This window comes from Mesoplodon bidens (assembly GCF_964165515.1).
Source record: "Mesoplodon bidens genome assembly, chromosome: 2".
NCBI classification, from domain to species: domain Eukaryota; kingdom Metazoa; phylum Chordata; class Mammalia; order Artiodactyla; family Ziphiidae; genus Mesoplodon; species Mesoplodon bidens.
Genome location: NC_138177.1, coordinates 131,579,105 through 131,596,972, shown reverse-complemented (window position 1 = coordinate 131,596,972; position 17,868 = coordinate 131,579,105). Strand labels below are relative to the sequence as shown.

The 17,868-nt window shown below is 41.5% G+C and overlaps 1 protein-coding gene across 3 annotated transcripts in view; it reads left to right on the top strand.

The window, feature by feature from the left end:
• ROR1 (receptor tyrosine kinase like orphan receptor 1) overlaps positions 1-17,868 on the top strand; it is a gene marked incomplete at its 5' end in the record, with an annotated part of 414,976 nt that overhangs the window by 371,383 nt on the left and 25,725 nt on the right. The window contains 4 exons of one of the 3 annotated variants that reach the window (XM_081217102.1): positions 4,861-4,988; positions 7,096-7,413; positions 8,691-8,936; positions 11,950-13,238. In XM_081217102.1, coding sequence (XP_081073228.1) covers positions 4,861-4,988; positions 7,096-7,413; positions 8,691-8,936; positions 11,950-11,993 — 736 coding nt within the window. In that variant the 3' untranslated portion in view covers positions 11,994-13,238. The other 2 variants (XM_081217101.1, XM_081217100.1) reach the window with 2 other exon arrangements.

The following is a 17,868-nucleotide window of genomic DNA, read 5'->3' as shown; positions in this document are numbered from 1 at the left end:
TGTGTTTTGAAAAGGTCCCTTTGTAACAAGTGACTGATGAACCAGTCTCCCATAGCCTCCCTCCTGGTCTGCCTTCTCTGTCATCTCACTGGCGGTAGGCTGGCCCTGGACTGAAGTGCAAGGCCAGGAAGATTGCCTTCCTCTTCACACACGGTCCTCTCATCAATTGCCCCACCCTCCTTGTATACAACTTTCTACAAAGATGAAAGTGCCAACAGCAGTTAATAAAAAATCCATCTATACTGAGCTCTTCCTGACCAAGTATGTCATCTCTCCTGGAAGCATTTGAATTTAGAAGTAGGCCAAGCTCAAACAAATGAGTGAACTGTTCATGATGGGAATTCAGCCACCCAGGGATAGGCCCAGATAGATTCTGATAAAGTTGTTTGGAAGATTAAATGAGGTCATTTGAGGGCCTTCCCAAAACCCTCACGCCATAGCCCCTCCTGCTCATCTGTATACAGTAAGGTTCCCACCCCCACCCCCCGCCATCCTGTAACACTTTCTTTTTTTTTTCTTTTTTTTTTTTTACTTTTTATTTTGAAATATTTATATTTAAGAAAAGTGGCACAAGTAGTACAGAGTTTCCATATGCTCTTATCCCATTACCCCTAATGTTAATGTCTTGCATCGACATCGTACTGCTATCAAAAGTAAGAAATGAACATTGGTACAACACTACTAACTGATCTACAGACTTCATTCCATTTTCACCAGTTTTTCTACGAATATTAAGGGTTTCTCTGGAAATCGTGTGTCTAAGACAACAGTTGAGTTTGCTCTCTTGTCTGCCTTAAATTGAGGCACGCTTCAGAAACCCCGCTCTCCCTGGAAACACTAAAGAGAGCGCCAGCAGACCTCTGATGATCCAAACTTGGCACATCTCCATTTTGGCATCCATTTGGGGTATTCTGCGTCCTTTTACTCCCCGTACCCCACCTACCCACCCATCCTTTCTCCTCCTTTCCTGCTCCCCACTCTCAAAAAACTACATCGTGGGCTTCCCAGACCCCACACTACACAATGCGTTGTTTTCATTTTCGGTGAGCTCTCGAGAGCCTTGTTCCAGACCCGAGAGGTTGGCCAAGGAATGTGTAGCTATTGACTCCCACTGTCACTGTCAAACTCCCGTGGGCAGTGTTTCCCCATTCTCGATCCGTGGTGCTTCCTGAGTGGATACTCCTACTGCTGCCACGTTGGTCATCATCGCTGCCAGCTCGCGTGACCATCCCTTGAAAGCTCCTTGCTCTGGGGAAGGGGGAGACCCCAGAGGTGGAGGGCAAAACTGTGTTTGCTTTTCCCTATCACATGACAGCGACTTCGGAAGGTTGAGGGGCTGGTAACACAGTAACTAAATTACCTTTATGAGAAACAGGAGTGCCTATCACAAAGCGCCCAGGCATCCTGACATCACGATGAGGTAGCTGGCACATGTTTGTGCCAGCTGCTGTGATGAATGGCCAGAATTCCGTTTGCCCTCTCCTAGTGCACTTTTCTTCTCTCTAGAATGCAGCCTCGGGCACGCTCGCAGCAAGTGCCCTTGCACTCTTTCTGCCTTGCTGCTTCATGTTTTTAATTTGCTGAGCATGGAGGGCATCAACGATGAAAGAAGTGTGAGCTGGAGAAAAGCATAAAGCTGATTAATGTTGGAGGAGCGTTTGTTCCCCTCCAGCCACAGCCAGCAGGGAAAATGGAAAGGATGAAAGGCGATTGCGACTTGATGTTTAAAAGAAAATCTTTTTGCCACCCAGCAGATACCAAAACATCTTCACAGTGGAAGGCCCCTGTAAGCAATGCAAAAACTTCTATAACCAACCTTTTGGAAGGAAGCTGTATACCATGGTTACAAGTGCCAGTCTGGGGCAAATCTAGTTCTTCTGCTTTCTGTGTCACATTAGACAAGTTCTTTTCTCTTTCTGACCCTATAGTTTTCTCATCTGTAAAATAAGAATAATTACACCTTCACCTTCTGTATAAGACTGTTGTCAGGATTAAATGACTTAATATTGATTTTATACATAAATGAAATTTAACAGTGCCTGGCACAGAGTAAAGGCTCATTACAAAGCCTCTTATTTATTATTAGGCTGATTTAATTTAAAGTAGTATTGAAAAGTAGAACATCATTACAGATCCAACAGCCTGGTATTCAAGCTTCAGTTTGAATTTTGAGTTTAAATCCTAGCTCCACAACTTACTGGCTTTGTGAATCTGAGCCAGTTACTTAACTTCTCTGAACTTGAGTTTCTCCCTCTGATAAATAAGGATAATAACACCGCATAAGGGGCTACTTTGATGAAAGCACTTAGCATAGTACTCAGCACAAAGAGTGGCAGACACTTAATACATGTTTATTTTTCTAGTGCTGTGGTTCTCCACCGCATTCAAATCACCTGAGACCTTTTTAAAACGCTTGAATACCTAAGCTGCATCCCCAGAGACTGACTTAATAGGTCCGAGGTGGGGTTTGGGCACTGGTATTTTCGAAAGCTTCCTAAGGAGATTGTATAAGCAAACAGGACTGAGAACTACTCCCTAGCAGGTGACATTACATACTGTTTTTTTTTTTATTTTGTTTGTTTTGTTTTTTATATCTGTCCCCAAAAGACTAGCCAGAATATCAAGAATTCTGGGCACAGTCAAAAATTTAATACACCTGCAGCTCTAAGCCCTTGATAAGAGATATGCAGCCAAGGAATTGCATTCCATTTCATTCCGAGAAACAGTATTCAAAGGGTCTTTTTAGAATCTTGAACTGGAAAGGTGGTAAGAAGTTTAGCCTAAGCCTCACACATAAAATATGGAAACTCCCAGTAGGTCAGGGATTTATATCTGGGGGTAATTCCAGGATTTTGTCCTCCCAAGAGATATAAATTGAGGCCTTGAGGGTTTAATGCGGGGGAGGAAGAAGTGTTCTCATAATGACACCTTAAAAATCCAAACTCTACTAATGCCTAGGGATAGAAAAGCATCGTCTGTAATAGTGGGGGTGGGAGTAGGGAGGTGCATTCTGGTCTCCGGACTTCAGTCTCCAAGATCCAAGGCTGGGTCATCAAGAAACTTCTTTCTCCCCATAGGTTTATGGTATTAGCTACCCAATAAAAGTGGGGGTAATTTTACAACCCAAGTAAAATTTAAGCCAAAAAGGCTTCATCAACATTACTCTAGGATTTATGAAAGTAAACATTTAGAGTGCTTGCAGGATTTTGCAACATTAAAATTTCAGTGTCTTTATGTCAGGTATATGATATATTCGTTTGTACGTGTACTTAAAGGTTACGTTTTTAAGAGCTTTGCACTGCAAACTATTTGGAGAACTACACTGAAGATACTGCTCCCATCTCCACCTTCAAAATGACTGTTTTAGTGAATAGGGAGTAGAAAGCAACTGAAAACTGGTGTCTTTTAAGGATCAGCTCTGTCAGATTTTTTCACCTGGTTTCCTATTCTAGTGGGCTTTCTAGACTCCCTCACTGAACCCTCAGGTGTGGAAGTCCAGGGTCACAGCACTGACCACAGTCGATTTTACAAAGTAGACGCTTAGTAAATAATTCTCCTTTCAATAAATGTCTTCTTTGGTAACTGTAAGTACTTTAATAATAATTGTATGTTACCTCAGTGTAGCAATTTTTTAAAGGTTTTACACAACTTGATAGGATCCTCATGACTGTGACTTACAGGGTCGAGAGGTCAATTATTAGCTTCATCTTATAGATAAGAAAACCATAGCTCAGAGCACTTGGGAGGTTGCCTAAGGATATGCAAATGTTAAATGTAGAAGGAGAATTTTGTTCTCCTGATTTTTGCTCTAAAGTACTTTAACTTAGAAGAAACCAAAGAAGAAAAGTGATGCTTTGTTCAGATGATGTGTTGATTGCAGCCAGGTTAACGGAGGAGGAGCATCCAGGCTAGAAGTCCGCCCATAAGCCTGGCAGCTAGCCTTCTGCTTGTCTGTGGTCTGCCTTTCAGAAGCGGATTGATATTCTGTACTCTGGTGTCTTGAGCTTATCATAGGCCCTTGTGGGAGGTTTTGGCCTCTGTCCTTTCAAGTTGAACCTGCCATCTTGGGTCCTAATCTCCAGCCATTTGCCAGACTGTCACTAATCACATCACTTTCTGGTATCCCCTTGTCTTCAGAATAAAATCTCTGCCCTCCCTTTTATTATTGTCATTTGAGGCAGCAAAAATTTTTTAAAGATTATTTTTTTAAGTTTTAGGGGATTATGAAAGCAAGTATCCATTGGCATTTGCTCTGGATTTCCTGGGATTTAGTGACTCATTTGAAATTGTCCGGTCCATGGTTTGCCATGGACCTCTCTCTGCAGGGCGGAGAGAATAGGTCTCAAGCAGGAGCCACATAACTGGACTGCCCTCTGGTTTCTTTCCAGCTGCCCCCAGCTTCTCACCCCATGGAGTCTCCTAACTGACATATCAGTCCGAGTGTAGATTGGGGATAACGCGCCCACGCCTTTGTAGCAAATGAAGAGGAAATACTCTGTGCTTAAAAAAACAAAAAACTGTAGAACATGTGCCCAGATTTCCAACTCATTCCCTCTTTACTCTTACAAGTACATCATCTTCCAGCCCACCACCAGCTGCGAAAATAAAAGTGTTTTCTCCCATATTTAAGGATGATTTTGTGCTTCAGGATGATTTTTCTCGGGGTGAAGGAAACTTGACCGACGTGACCAGCAGATGTTTTAAACGATGGAGAGAACTGAGGAAGAAGTCGGATTCCTTAGCCCAGTCTTTAGGATACTGTGCCCGACTGCGCCCCCTAGTGACTGTCTGGGGCATCGCGCAGTCAGAGCCAACTGCGAGTGTGTACTGCACCCTCTAATGTCTGCGCTCTGTTTTTAGAGATGAGTACGAAGAAGATGGATTCTGTCAGCCGTACAGAGGGATTGCGTGTGCAAGATTTATTGGCAACCGCACTGTCTATATGGAGTCTCTGCATATGCAAGGGGAAATAGAAAATCAGATCACAGGTAGGTAGCAATGAAATTATATTCATACCTTGCATAACAATTTTTCTCACCAGAAGTTTCATTGAGCTCTTCTCTTGACAAAGGATTAGGCTAAGCATAGGGGTTAGGAGCAGGGCCATAAAGAAGCAGGAGATGCAATCTCTGCTCTGGAATTTACATTAGAATAATTTATTGAAGTTTGCCCTTAGAGGAAAAGGAGGCTTTGAGAAGTCTCACATTCATTCAAACACTCAATAAATATTATTGGGTGCCTTTGGCATACCAGGACCTGGGCTGGGCACTGGGGATGTGAGGCTGTGGGGAATCAGCCAGGTACGTTTCTGCCCTCACAGAGCTTACTGTTTGGAAGCAACGTTGTGTCGACTGAAAGCAGATGAATTTAGAGTTCAGAATTCTGGATGCTAATCCCAATATCGCCATTACTGTGACTTTGGGGAAAGTCTCTACTCTCCATGGAAATCTCTTTCTTTCCCTGTGAAGTGAGCGAAGAGGCAGGATGATCATAAGTCTATTCCTGCTCTAGCTTTCTCTATTTTACCCCTTCACTTTCCTGAATTGAAAGTATCTTTTTCATGGAAATCTAATAGTGAAGCACTACCTAGCGCACGTGAGGTACATAGTGTCGGCCACCTTGCACGATTTCGTACACCTAGTTCTGGTGGTTGCGGCCGCCTGTGCCTCTCCCATTAGTGTAGTTATTATGCCTCTGTGCCCTGTACCCTGGCAACACATTAAAATGGCCTTTCTGAAATTCTAATAAGGTTGCCAGCTTTAGCACGGAAAAATACAAGACACCCAGTTACATTTGATAATTTTTTAGTATGAGTATGTCCCAAATGTTTATCTGAAATTCACGTGTAACTGGGTCCTTTGTAGTTTATCTGGCAACTCTAGGATCTAAGAGAGGCAAGAACAAACCCAAGGTAGGCACACAGAACAGCCAACAGTCCAGAAACTATGTCCCGTGAGGACTTTGAAGGAGCTAAGAGAGGGCCAGGGGAGCTATTTAACCCGAAGAAGCAACTGTAGGAAGATGTATTTGCCCATTGCGAAAGGCTTCAGGCTTTCAAGATGAAAGTCTCTGTGAAATTCCAGAGCAGAAGCAGGACTGTTGGGGAGGGGCTATTGAAGAAACATTTCAACCTAGTAAAAGAACATTTGAACATACTTTTTACTAAGTATTCACAAAAATAACTGGGAGTTCTGATATAAATATTTGGTCACCCAATTATATTAATCGTCTCTTGGACATTTTCAATGGACATCAGCTTACTGGAAAGTATTAACATTTTTAAAAAATCCATTTAACTTTTTTAACACAGCATTTCCCAAACTTGTTTTGTTAAGGAACCCCAACTTCTCAAACACTTTTAACATCCTACAGAATTAATGTTCTGAGGAACATACTTTGTGAAACAGTGTACTAACAACCTCTTCGGCTGCCTTGTGAGTATAAACTCCTTGTCAGTAGAGCTATGCAAAGGCTAGTGCTCTTTTTGTACAGGGGTAAGTGGTTAGGCTAAGTGACCACTAATATTCTATAATACACACTGGAACAACTGAGTTGTGCGCTTTGAGAACTTCCAGATGAGTTGCCTCATTTTCAGAAGATGGAATAGAAAGTATTCAAGCCACAAAGAAGTTAAACAAGTTACCCAAAGTCATCCAGCAACTCAGAGGCAAGACACAGAACTAAATCCTGTGATCGGGCTCAGTCACTGCATAAAGCAAGTTCTGCCCTGCAGCTGTCAAATGTTTTAGAAGCCTCACAAAACTAATAAAAAGTACCGGATGAAACACAAAGTTCTGTTGCTTTGTAGTAAAAATGAAAAATATATTGTACTTTAACCTAATTAATTCTTTTTATTAGGAAACGGTACATATGTAACTTAATCCTGTTTTTTTAACTTTGTAGTCAAAATTATTTTTTTCAAGCCAGTGAAAGTAAGCTGCTTAGACATCTGAAATGAATCTCCTTCTCTTGGCCTTGTCTGTTTGAGCACAGCAGATTCTTTCCAGTGTGTGTTTACATCTGATATCTGTTGACTCGATAACCGGGAGAGATAAACCCTGCCCCTGGGAGTTAATAATTGTGTTTGTTTTCCAGCTGCCTTCACCATGATCGGCACCTCCAGTCACTTGTCTGATAAGTGTTCTCAGTTCGCCATTCCTTCCCTGTGCCACTACGCCTTCCCGTACTGTGATGAAACCTCATCTGTCCCAAAGCCCCGGGACTTGTGTCGCGATGAATGTGAAATCCTGGAAAATGTCCTGTGTCAAACAGAATACATTTTTGCGAGATCAAATCCCATGATTCTAATGAGGCTGAAACTGCCAAACTGTGAAGATCTCCCCCAGCCAGAGAGCCCCGAAGCTGCAAATTGTATCCGGATTGGAATTCCCATGGCGGATCCTATAAATAAAAGTAAGTGGTAGCCCCTGACCTTCTGTGCTGCCTCGGGGGCCAGCAACCCCATGAAAACTGGATCTTGATCCCTGGTAATGATTCGTGTTGATAGATTACCTTCCAATGGGCCAAATACTGTGTGGGGCTGAGCATTCAGCGGTGGATTAGATGCAGTGCCTATCTTCAAGGAGTTGCATGATGATGATAATTTTAAAATATGGTTTCTGGTTCCTTAATAACTTAAAAATAGAATTGCCATAGTTTGCCACAGTTTCATCCCAGCAATGCCACTCCTGGCTATATACCTGAAAGAATTGAAAACAGGTGTTCAAACAAAAACTTGTACAGAAAGGTTCATAACAGCTCTATTCACCACAGCTAAAAGGTGGAAACAGCCCAGATGTCCATCAGTAGGTGATTAGATAAATACATTGTGGTATATCCACATAATGAAATATTATTCAACCATGAAAAGGAGTAAAATCCTGTTACATGCTATAACATGGCATGAACCTTGAAAATACTGTCATAGAAGGAAGCCAGACACCATTGTATGAGTCCATTTATATGAAATATCCAGAGTAGACATCTCCAGAGAGATAGAAAGCAGATTAATGGTTGCCAGGGGCAGGGGGAAGGGGAGAGTGGGCAGTGATTGCTTAAGGAGCATAGAGTTTCTTTGGGGGATAACATAAGTGTTCTAGGATGAGATAGAGGTGAAGGTTGCACAACATTTTGAATGTTCTAAATGCACTAATGGTAAATTGTATGATATGTGTATTGTGCCACAATTTAAAAAATATGTATGTGGAGGCTTACCTCCATCCTCCTTTGTCTCACCTCCATGAAACAAAAGACCGTTTTTCTGTGCATTTCCCATGTGCGCTGGCATGGCCATGGCCCTAACCCCTGTCAGAAATCCATAGTGCCCTGCTGCTAACTAACATTTTCTGAGAACTAGATTCTTTATTACAGGACTCATGTGCAGAAATGGAAAAAAACAGTCCCTGCACCATTCACTAGGAAATGACTCCTGTGCCCCCAGGTCCCACCCCAGTTCTGATTCTTTTCTGTGTTCAATATCAAAAATACTTGTGGAGGACTGGTTTTCTTCCTGAAGCATAAGCTGTAAATCCTCCCAGGAGTGTCACTGCAAGGCCGGCTCTGTGTCCCATCAGGGAAGCCTCGGCCGTGAGGGTAATCGCACGTCCTCCCTCCAGAAACTGCTGGCCGGGAGCTCCAGCACCTCCTCTGCTTCTCTCTCACAGTTTGGGCTCTTCTTCTGTGTATTTCAGATCACAAGTGCTATAACAGCACAGGTGTGGACTACCGGGGAACTGTCAGTGTGACCAAATCAGGGCGCCAGTGCCAGCCGTGGAATTCCCAGTACCCACACACACACACCTTCACCGCCCTCCGCTTCCCGGAGCTGAACGGAGGGCACTCCTACTGCCGCAACCCAGGGAATCAAAAGGAAGCTCCCTGGTGCTTCACCTTGGATGAAAACTATAAGTCTGACCTGTGCGACATCCCAGCATGTGGTAAATACCGTCATTGCCTTTAAAGGATTCAGTCACTTTAAAAGATCCCCACTCCATGCCCCTTCCCTTAGGAGAATCGTGTAAGGGGGCAAAGGAGATTGATAGTGTTTGTTTGATCTCAAACTGTTTCTAGGATAGATAAACCTTGCTGCATTGACATAAAACACGTTTTAGGGTACCAAAGCACACTCTCAAGGAGGAAACTGCTTCTATCCCTGCAGCCATTGTGTTAGTGAGTCTAACAGGCACCGTCTCTCCAGAAGTATAGCTTATCACCATCATTCATGTAGTGAAATGTGTTACCCAAGATGGTCCGTGTCCAAGGGTGCCTTTTTTAGCACAACAGGTGTATTGGAAGCAGAAAGAGAACTGTTTTCCCTGTGTCCTTGAGAACACCCACAAGGGAGGATGAATCTATAGCCATTACTCAGTGATCCAAGGCAACCTGTGGATAAACTGTGTCCTTTGCGTCATCCTTTTATACTGCAGAAGTATAGAAAGAAAATGAAGTTTCTGAATCAGTTTGTTCCTTTTTCTAGAAAATGTTTGGAAGGTAGGAGAAAGAGAATGCAAATGCTGCTGATACCTGGAGTTTCAGACTATTCTGGAACTGATTCAACTTCCTGATCCTAGTTCTACCTATAATGTCACCTGAGTTTCCCAGGCATAGTGGGAGAGTCAGGATGTCACAGGAAAGCCACACCAAGTAAAATGGAGCTAATAATGATATACATCCAGGGTTTTTTGAGAGAATAAATGAGTTGATACCTGGAAAACTCTACAATGTCTGGAAGATAATAAATGTTTAATAAATATTTTCTAGTGTAATTATTATATAGTCAATATATAAAGAGGAATTTATTATAATTAGTATGTAGTCTTCACATATAAAGGAATGCTTGCTCTCAGTTTAGCAAATATTGTTTGAGCCCACTATGGAGTCGGGAGGGTGAAAAAGGAAGAAAATACGATTCATGTTACAATCGCAATGCAGTATGTGTGATATGGTAGAAGTTAGCACAAATGCTGTGGAGTAAAGAAGAGGAAGCTAAAACATACTACAGAGGTCATTAGGAAAAAGTAATAAAAATATTAAAAGAACCCTTAGAGATAAAAATTTTGGAAACTATTATACTACAGTTTCATTCTTACATGTTACCTGTTACCATGGTATCTTTTCCTGCAAAATGGTTTTATAGATGGTTAAACATACTCAGTTTGAGAAAGAGGTAAACAGACCCTTTTTGTGTCGCTGGGCTTTAAAATGCCTTCATATGCAGCATAAAGAACAAATTATGAAGTTAACTCTTCCAGAGCCACCATTGGAAACATCAAAGCAAATTATCCTGTATTTTTTAAATGGTTTGCACTTAAAATTTATGACTTTTCCCACATGCTATATTCAACATTAATAGGAAAGGAATAAAATAAAATGTAGATTTATAATCATTTACTTAGTTGCCCCATCCCTTCTCCTACACCAGGTAGGTGTGAAGATTTGCAAGAGAGCCAGGGATAAAAGCAATACTTACTGAGCATATCCCATGTGCCAGGCATCATTCTTAGAGTTTCAGAGGCTTTATTTATGATAAGGGGGTTAAGAGGGTTAAGAATACCCTCACGTTGTGACAGGTATTCTTAACCCTATGCTGCCAAGGAAGAAACAGAGGCTCAGAGAGCAACAGAGTCACCCCGCTAGTCACTCCAAACTCATCTTCCTGCTACTTCACTGTGCTGTCTCAGGAGACTGATGTGTGTCCTTAAGGAAACCAAATGAATTATTTTAAGGAAGAAACACATTGTTTACTCGACTCTGGGTGAACACCGTTGTCCTTTAGGTGACTTCTGACCCTTAATTTCCAACTATAATCCTCATCAGAAGTAGGGAGATATCAGACATAGAGAACAGACTTGTGGTTGCCAAGGAGGAGGGGAATGGGGGGAAGAATTGGGAGTTCGGGATTAGCAGATGCAAACTAGTATACATAGGGTTGGATAAACAACAAGGTCCTACTCTGTAGCACCGGGAACTATATTCAATACCCTATGAAAAAGAATGTATACCAAGATATGTATATCTGAGTCACTTTGCTCTAGAGCAGAAATTAACACAACATTGTAAATCAACTATGCTTGAAAGCAATTTTAAAAAATAAAATAAAAATAAAAAATAAAGAAGTAGGGTGATAATTTGCTCATAAGCTGGAAGATTTGTTGATAATCGGATTCAAGCTTTATTATAATGAGTTTAAGTCAAGATTCGAAATGATACCTAAAAAAAGTATTGCTTTCCATTTCAACGGTGTTCCTAAAGCAGTCAGACAAACACACTCTCCAAAAGATGAAAGAAACCCTTGAACAGTCTTTCGGACTGTGGACACAGAAAGAATGACCACCTATATTACCTACCATGTGCCTGCACGGTGCTTTGTGCTTTACATCTTCGTCTCCATTTAAAACTCATCACCACGCTATGGGATAGATGTTATTAACATATTCCACCAAGGTTCAGAAGGGTTAAAGGACTAGTCTAAATGAGACAACTCATGGGATTGGACCTTGAACCCTCGTCTATTTGCACATAGCTCTGACCAAACTCAAAGCTTGCACTCTTTCCCCAGACACTCTGCTGTTTCCCATTTAAAGATTTTTCAGAAATAAATAAAAGAGTGACAATAGGCTCAACCCTGGATTTCAGTATACTGAGTCCCATAACATGATACGACATCTAAATATGTTCCCTTGCTGATGAAGAATTCCATCATAGTATTGCTCAGTATCTTATTATAGTATTAATCAGTACAGTGATGTTGGAAACCCTAAGATATTTATTTCTGAATATCAATCTGCATAATTCTGAGGACTGGTTAATTCTAGTCATATGAGGGATAAGTTTAGATGAAAGTTAAATCTGCAGATAACAAGCCAGTTTTCACCACTTACAATAATACTTTTTTTAAAAAGAAATTTTCATTTCATTTGGAAAGAAAACAGTTCCTTTTGAATTCTTCAGGCCAAGCCACAAATACATCCATTAAAGGAACAGGGAATCCTTGACATGTGATCAATAAGAAGCTGCTGAGAGGCCAGCGGCTCCCCAGGGTATGAAATAAAGAAGAGAGCAGGTCGGCATCAACTGTTGCTCCAAGGCAAGGCTTCTTGTAATTGCCCCTTGATAGCCCATCTCTAACAAAATAATCATACTAGAATCCTACTTTTATAACATTTCATTAGAGCATTTGATTTTTTTTCTCATTTCATCCTTACAAAAATCATAAAAGATAAAGCAGGAATTTCCTGCCCTGCTTTAACATATGAGACAACCAAGGCCCAGGGAAGTGGTAGGACTGACCCGAGAACACAAATTACTTAACAGAAACCAGGTCTCCTATCCCTAGGGCCACTCACTGCTGTTTGTTCTGTACCAGTGGTTCTCAAACAGGGAAAGTTTTGCCTTCCAGGGTGCATTTGGCAATATCTAGAGATATTTTGGTCATCGCAGCTGGGTGGGGTTGGGGGATGCTACTGGCATCTATTGTGTAGAGGCCAGGGATGCTGCTAAACATCCCAGAGTGCACGGAACAGCCCTCACAAAGAATTATCCAGCCCAGAGCACCAGTAGTGCCAGGTTTGGGGAACCCTGAGACTGAATAAGAATTATACAATTTAGACTGTAGAATATAGCATATTGTATATACTGTATAAATTATACAATTTAGACTATAGAATAACAATATTCAACAACAGTTAACATTTACTGAGTGCTTACAAAAAGCCACTATGCAAAGAGTTTTTTATGCATTATCTCATATATAATAGTTCTATAACTGTATGAGTTGAGTTTTATCCTACCCAAGAAGAGAAAAATGAGACATAGGTTAAAGAACTTGTCCAAGGCCACATGGTTAATAAGAAGTAGACCCAGGACTCAGAGCTATAGCCAGTCTTGTAAATTCTATGATTTATATATGTGTGTGAGTATTCGTGTGTTTATATATACAAATAGGTAGGTAGGTAGATGGATGGATAGATAGATGATAAATAGATTGATAGAGATACTGAGGATAAGTTTGCATCTTATAATGAGGTGTAAGCTGTGGGGCATGTCTGAAATGAGTTCTTTTCCTCCTTCCTCTCAAATGGGATGGAGTCTCATGGGAATGTTCCTGCATTCTTTGTTAAGTCAAAGTTAAGGAGGTTTCAAAATCTCCATGGGGTTTCTCATTTTCCTACTGATATCTTTTGTTTTCATTTCAACTAAGTAAGGCTAAAAGAAGTATAGACCTAATTAAATGCAGAATGTGAGCATTTGTTGTACTTTCTAGAATAAAGGCACTTGAGAACAGTCTGCCCCAGATTGTTTTATCTGTGAACTTTTACTCTAAGACAGAACATAAAATTAAACACAACCAAATATGTCTGCTGGGAATTCTGGGAATTGGCTCAGTGAGGGCTGTGTGCATGTGCCCAGGCAGTGCCTGGGAAAAGCTAAAGAACAAAAGATAGTTTGAGCCAGACTTGACCTCTCATATTCCCTGTCTTTTCTTTCCTATCCCAGGCATCCAGCAATTAGAATGGTTATTATTTATTCATTCACTTACTGAAACCAATATGTGTTGAACTTCTACTACACTTTAGATTTTGCTAACAAGCCACGCCCTCGTGTAGCTTACAATCTAGCGGAAGAATCAGATGAAAAAAGTACAAATCACATTAAGCACTGTCTTACAGTTCCCAGCGTTAATATGTGCTGTTATGTGCTTTTCTGTTTGTGCCATGATGTCCGCTGTTGGTTGAACACTGTGCTAAGTTCTTTACAGCAGCATCTGGCCTATGACTTAGCTGATGCTCATTAAAATGTGCTGAGCTAACCCTCATAATGACCACATGTTAAAGGTATCTCCTCCATTTTACTGATGGAGAAGCTGAGACAATGTGATTTTTACTAAAGCCAAGATCAGATCCACAGGACTCAAGGTCCGGCCTCTGTCCACCATGCTACAACTACTTAAAGGACACATTCTAGCTTATTCAGAGGAATAAACATTCCTTTATAATTTTCCTCTTCCCTTTGATCCTTATGAGCTCTCTAGGTCTTTGATTTTCTTATCTGAAGCTGCACAGATGCAGGAATGGAGCCCCCAGCCACAAGACAACTACTCGGAGACCCCAGGGTGCTCTACTTAGCCTCAGCCTGTTAGGGACTAGGTCCCCCGGCCGCTCCACCCAGGCCTCACAGCGTTTGTCCTTTTCCCATTAAGTCCTAGTTCTCCTCCCTTCCTGGCCGCCCCAGGTCCCCAGTCCTCAGAGTTGGCCATCTTCCCTGAGATCCTGCCTGCAAACCTTCATTCACTATGCTGCCACCTCTAGTCACTGTGGCCACCTCCCAAGCCAAATACTGTGGGCTGGGCTGGGTGGAAACAAAGTTGAAAACGAAACGTTTGCCCGTCTTCTTTCCAGCTGGCACCTAGGCACACCTCCCAGCTTCACAGCTTCACTGTAGCCCTTATCATTGCTTTTCTGTGCAGCCCTGAGTGGAGAACCGTGGAAAATATCTGTTTCTTTGGGAGCTCCTTTTGCAATGACCTAGCCATTTGCCCTTGTCCGTATTCTACCACATAGCTTATATTCTGTCTGTCTCCCCAACTAATTGAGATGCCCTATTTGTTTCTTTCTTGAATTGTATGGGGAGGCGGAACCTTGATTACCTTCCTGTTTTCATATTCAAACCTTGGCCCTTTATTTCACTCTAGATAAGTCCTGAGCCACAGTTCTTCCACTAGCCAGGCCAGCATGTCTGATTCACCTCTAATTAAAGGTTTCTCCATCTACCAAACAACCAGATCTTCCAAACAGCAGTAGAGTAAGTCCCTTACATACGAACCTTCAGGTTGCGAACTTTCAAAGATGCAAACTCGCGTTCCATCAGCGTCGGGCGTGAGTGAAATTGCAGCTTGCCCTCCGTCTCCTATCGCTGACGATCCTTCAGCTCTACCATCTCCCACCTCCTCTCCCTCCTCCAGTCAGTAACTCTTCTTGCCTGTTCACTCGATGCCAGCCCCTGGATGCCAGCTGTTGAACTGTACTACTGTACTTTTCAAGGTACTGTAAGATTAAAAATGTTTTCTTTATTTTCTGTGTTTGTTTTTAATATATTATTTGTGTGAAAAGTATTATAAACCTATTACAGTACAGTACTATATAGCCGATTGTGTTAGTTGGGTACCTAAGCTAACTTGGTTGGACTTATGTACAAATTGGACTTAAGAACGTGCTCTCAGAACGGAACACGTTCGTATGTAGGGGACTTACTGTGTTGTTTTTACACCTAAACCAGCTTCACTGAAGAGTACCCATTGATAAGAAAGTGGTGAACCATTTGGCTCAATTTGGAGTTTTCATACCTGGCCTGTTGCTTTTGTATTTCCTTTTAAGTCCCTGCCTTGCAACGGTTTGCCAAAGGGCATGTTGCCCAGTTCTGTGCCTGAATAGCCCTGACTTGTCCCATAACCTTACAAACACCCGCCCTGGGTTCTGCTTTGTCACAAACCATTTTCTCTATCGTGGTGGTTTACAGTTTGGGGCAAGGCAGATGTTTTCCAGATTGCGAACATTGCAGTTTTTAACTCACTCTGTCAGCAGCCTTCTCCCATATTTCACAGAAGACCTGTTGTAAGGCAATTTGTCTTTCAGCCATTTCTTCAAACCAAAATTGAACATTACAGTGAATTGGATGGTGGGGAGGGGGGAAGGAGGTAGGAGGAAGGAATAGAGTACTGCTTTGTATAGTCTGAAGTTTTCCGAAAGAGTTATTTTTGTGCTACAGAGATTTTCAAGATGTACTTTGGTCTCCAGTCTTTATATATTTTCGACAAAGTAAAGAACAATAGTTACCAAAAACTTATAACTGAGTCATGTTCCACAAACATTTTTCACCATGAAATAATTTTCTCTCAAAAGTTTTTTTATTGTCCCCAGTATGCATTGAGTCATTTACACAGTGTGTCAGCTACTCTAGCAATAAGCTTTTGGAAGCCCTTAACTCTTTGGGCCCACTACCATGCCAATAGGAAGTGCTCCTCGTCATCTTGGACTTTTGGTGACAGAATTCTGCTATAACACCACAATGATTGTTGTTACCGGCTTTGCATCAGTCAAGATTCTGGCAGGAAACAAAAGGCACAGGCAAATAGACTAAGAATTTTATAAAGAGATTGTTTTTAAAGGTGTTGGCAGAGTTGGGATAAACCAATGAGGTACAGGACCTGGGGCTATCAGGAGTGGGAAGCATTACCATTCTAGGCCTGGAGAGTCAAGGGAATGATCGGTTACCCCTCCCCATAGAGTACAGCTGAGGCTGAAGAGAGGGCTGCCCAGTGTGTGCTGTGACCTTTGGTGGAGGGATGCAGAACACACCAACCCTACTCTCTCTTCTTGTCCTGGGGTTCTTCTTATCATACCAATGCCTCCTATCAGCTGGACCTAACTGGAAGCCAGAGTCCATTACTCCTGTACATAGAGGTCAGCCTCAGCATAGAGCTGGATAAAAAAGGACTAAGACTGGATCTGGTGAGCTGAGGACACTCAGGGAAAATATTCATCACTGGCTTTAAATCAATTGCTTCGTAAGAGAGTCCGAAGTTCAGTAGGGGTCTAAATAAGGTATATCAGTCAATTCAGTTTATAAGATCAGAGAACCTTGAGAGGAACGTAGAAGTCAACCAGCCTCTGCTTGAACATGCCAGAGACCTCCAGAGACAGGGATGTCTCTCTACACCAAAGTGATTATGGGGTGGCTCCCCCCGCTCAAAATCTGCCTTTGTATGCCAGAAACTAAAACTTGTATGTGAAATCTCCTGAATTTTTTTTTTTAATGTGAGCCACTAATTCAGACTGGGGGGGAAAAAGCCTAGTAAGGAACAAGTGTATTTACTAGATCCGGTTTTTAGCCTCTTGTGTCATTTCTCATCCAAATTTGAAGACATCTATTGCATCCTTCATTCGATTTTTTTCTTTGGTCTAAAGAGCTTGTAGCTCTTCCCACCTTTCCTTACCCATCCTCCTCCTCCTCCTCCTCCTCTGGATGTTTCTTGCTCCTTCAAAGTCCTTCTTAAAAACATGACTCTTAGAGTAGAAAACTTTTGATGTCTTTTAACCAGAACTGACCAGAAGAGGACCATGATGTTCTTGACCATGACTCAGTCCTGCCAATGAAGGGTATTCCATTGCTATAATGCCATCTATGAAAATTTTTTGAGCAATTTCATCATGCTGTTGTTGGGTCCAACTGAGCCTTCAAGTCTTCACTAAAACTTATTAGTCTTCTTTTGTTTGTTCATTTGTCTTTAATTTGGTTACCTCAAAAATTATTTAGTAGATTTGCTGAATCATGGACTTCTCTAAGCAAGGTCTTTAACCTAACTCCAAGCTATCATATTTATTTGTAAAATTTCAGCTGTTGGTTTAAGGGTCATTATTTTAGCCTGTTGTGTATGAATCTCTAAAATTTTATTTCTATAGTCAATTAGGTATCTTTCCTAGTTCAGGCCATTTTCAAGTTTGATAAACATATCACCATCAAGTAGTTGATGACAATGTTGAACAGGCAGGTTCTCTCAAGGATAGCCTTCTATAATTTGATGTTGTTTTGCTAATTAACACTGTTAGGGTACAGCCATGTGGTGAAGTACAAACATCTATTGATATTATTATCTAGCCCTCCATCTTTTGTCCATAAGGATATCATGCATCACCTGGTCAAATGCTTTGCTAAAGTTTAACTGTGTTTGGTCTACCACTCCAAAATAATCCTATCAAAGATGAAAGATATTTAATTTTATAAAACTTATTGGATTTTGGAACTTAAAAAATCAGCTCAACTGAAAAGTGGGCAAAGGACTTAAATAGACATTCCTCCAAAGATGATATACAA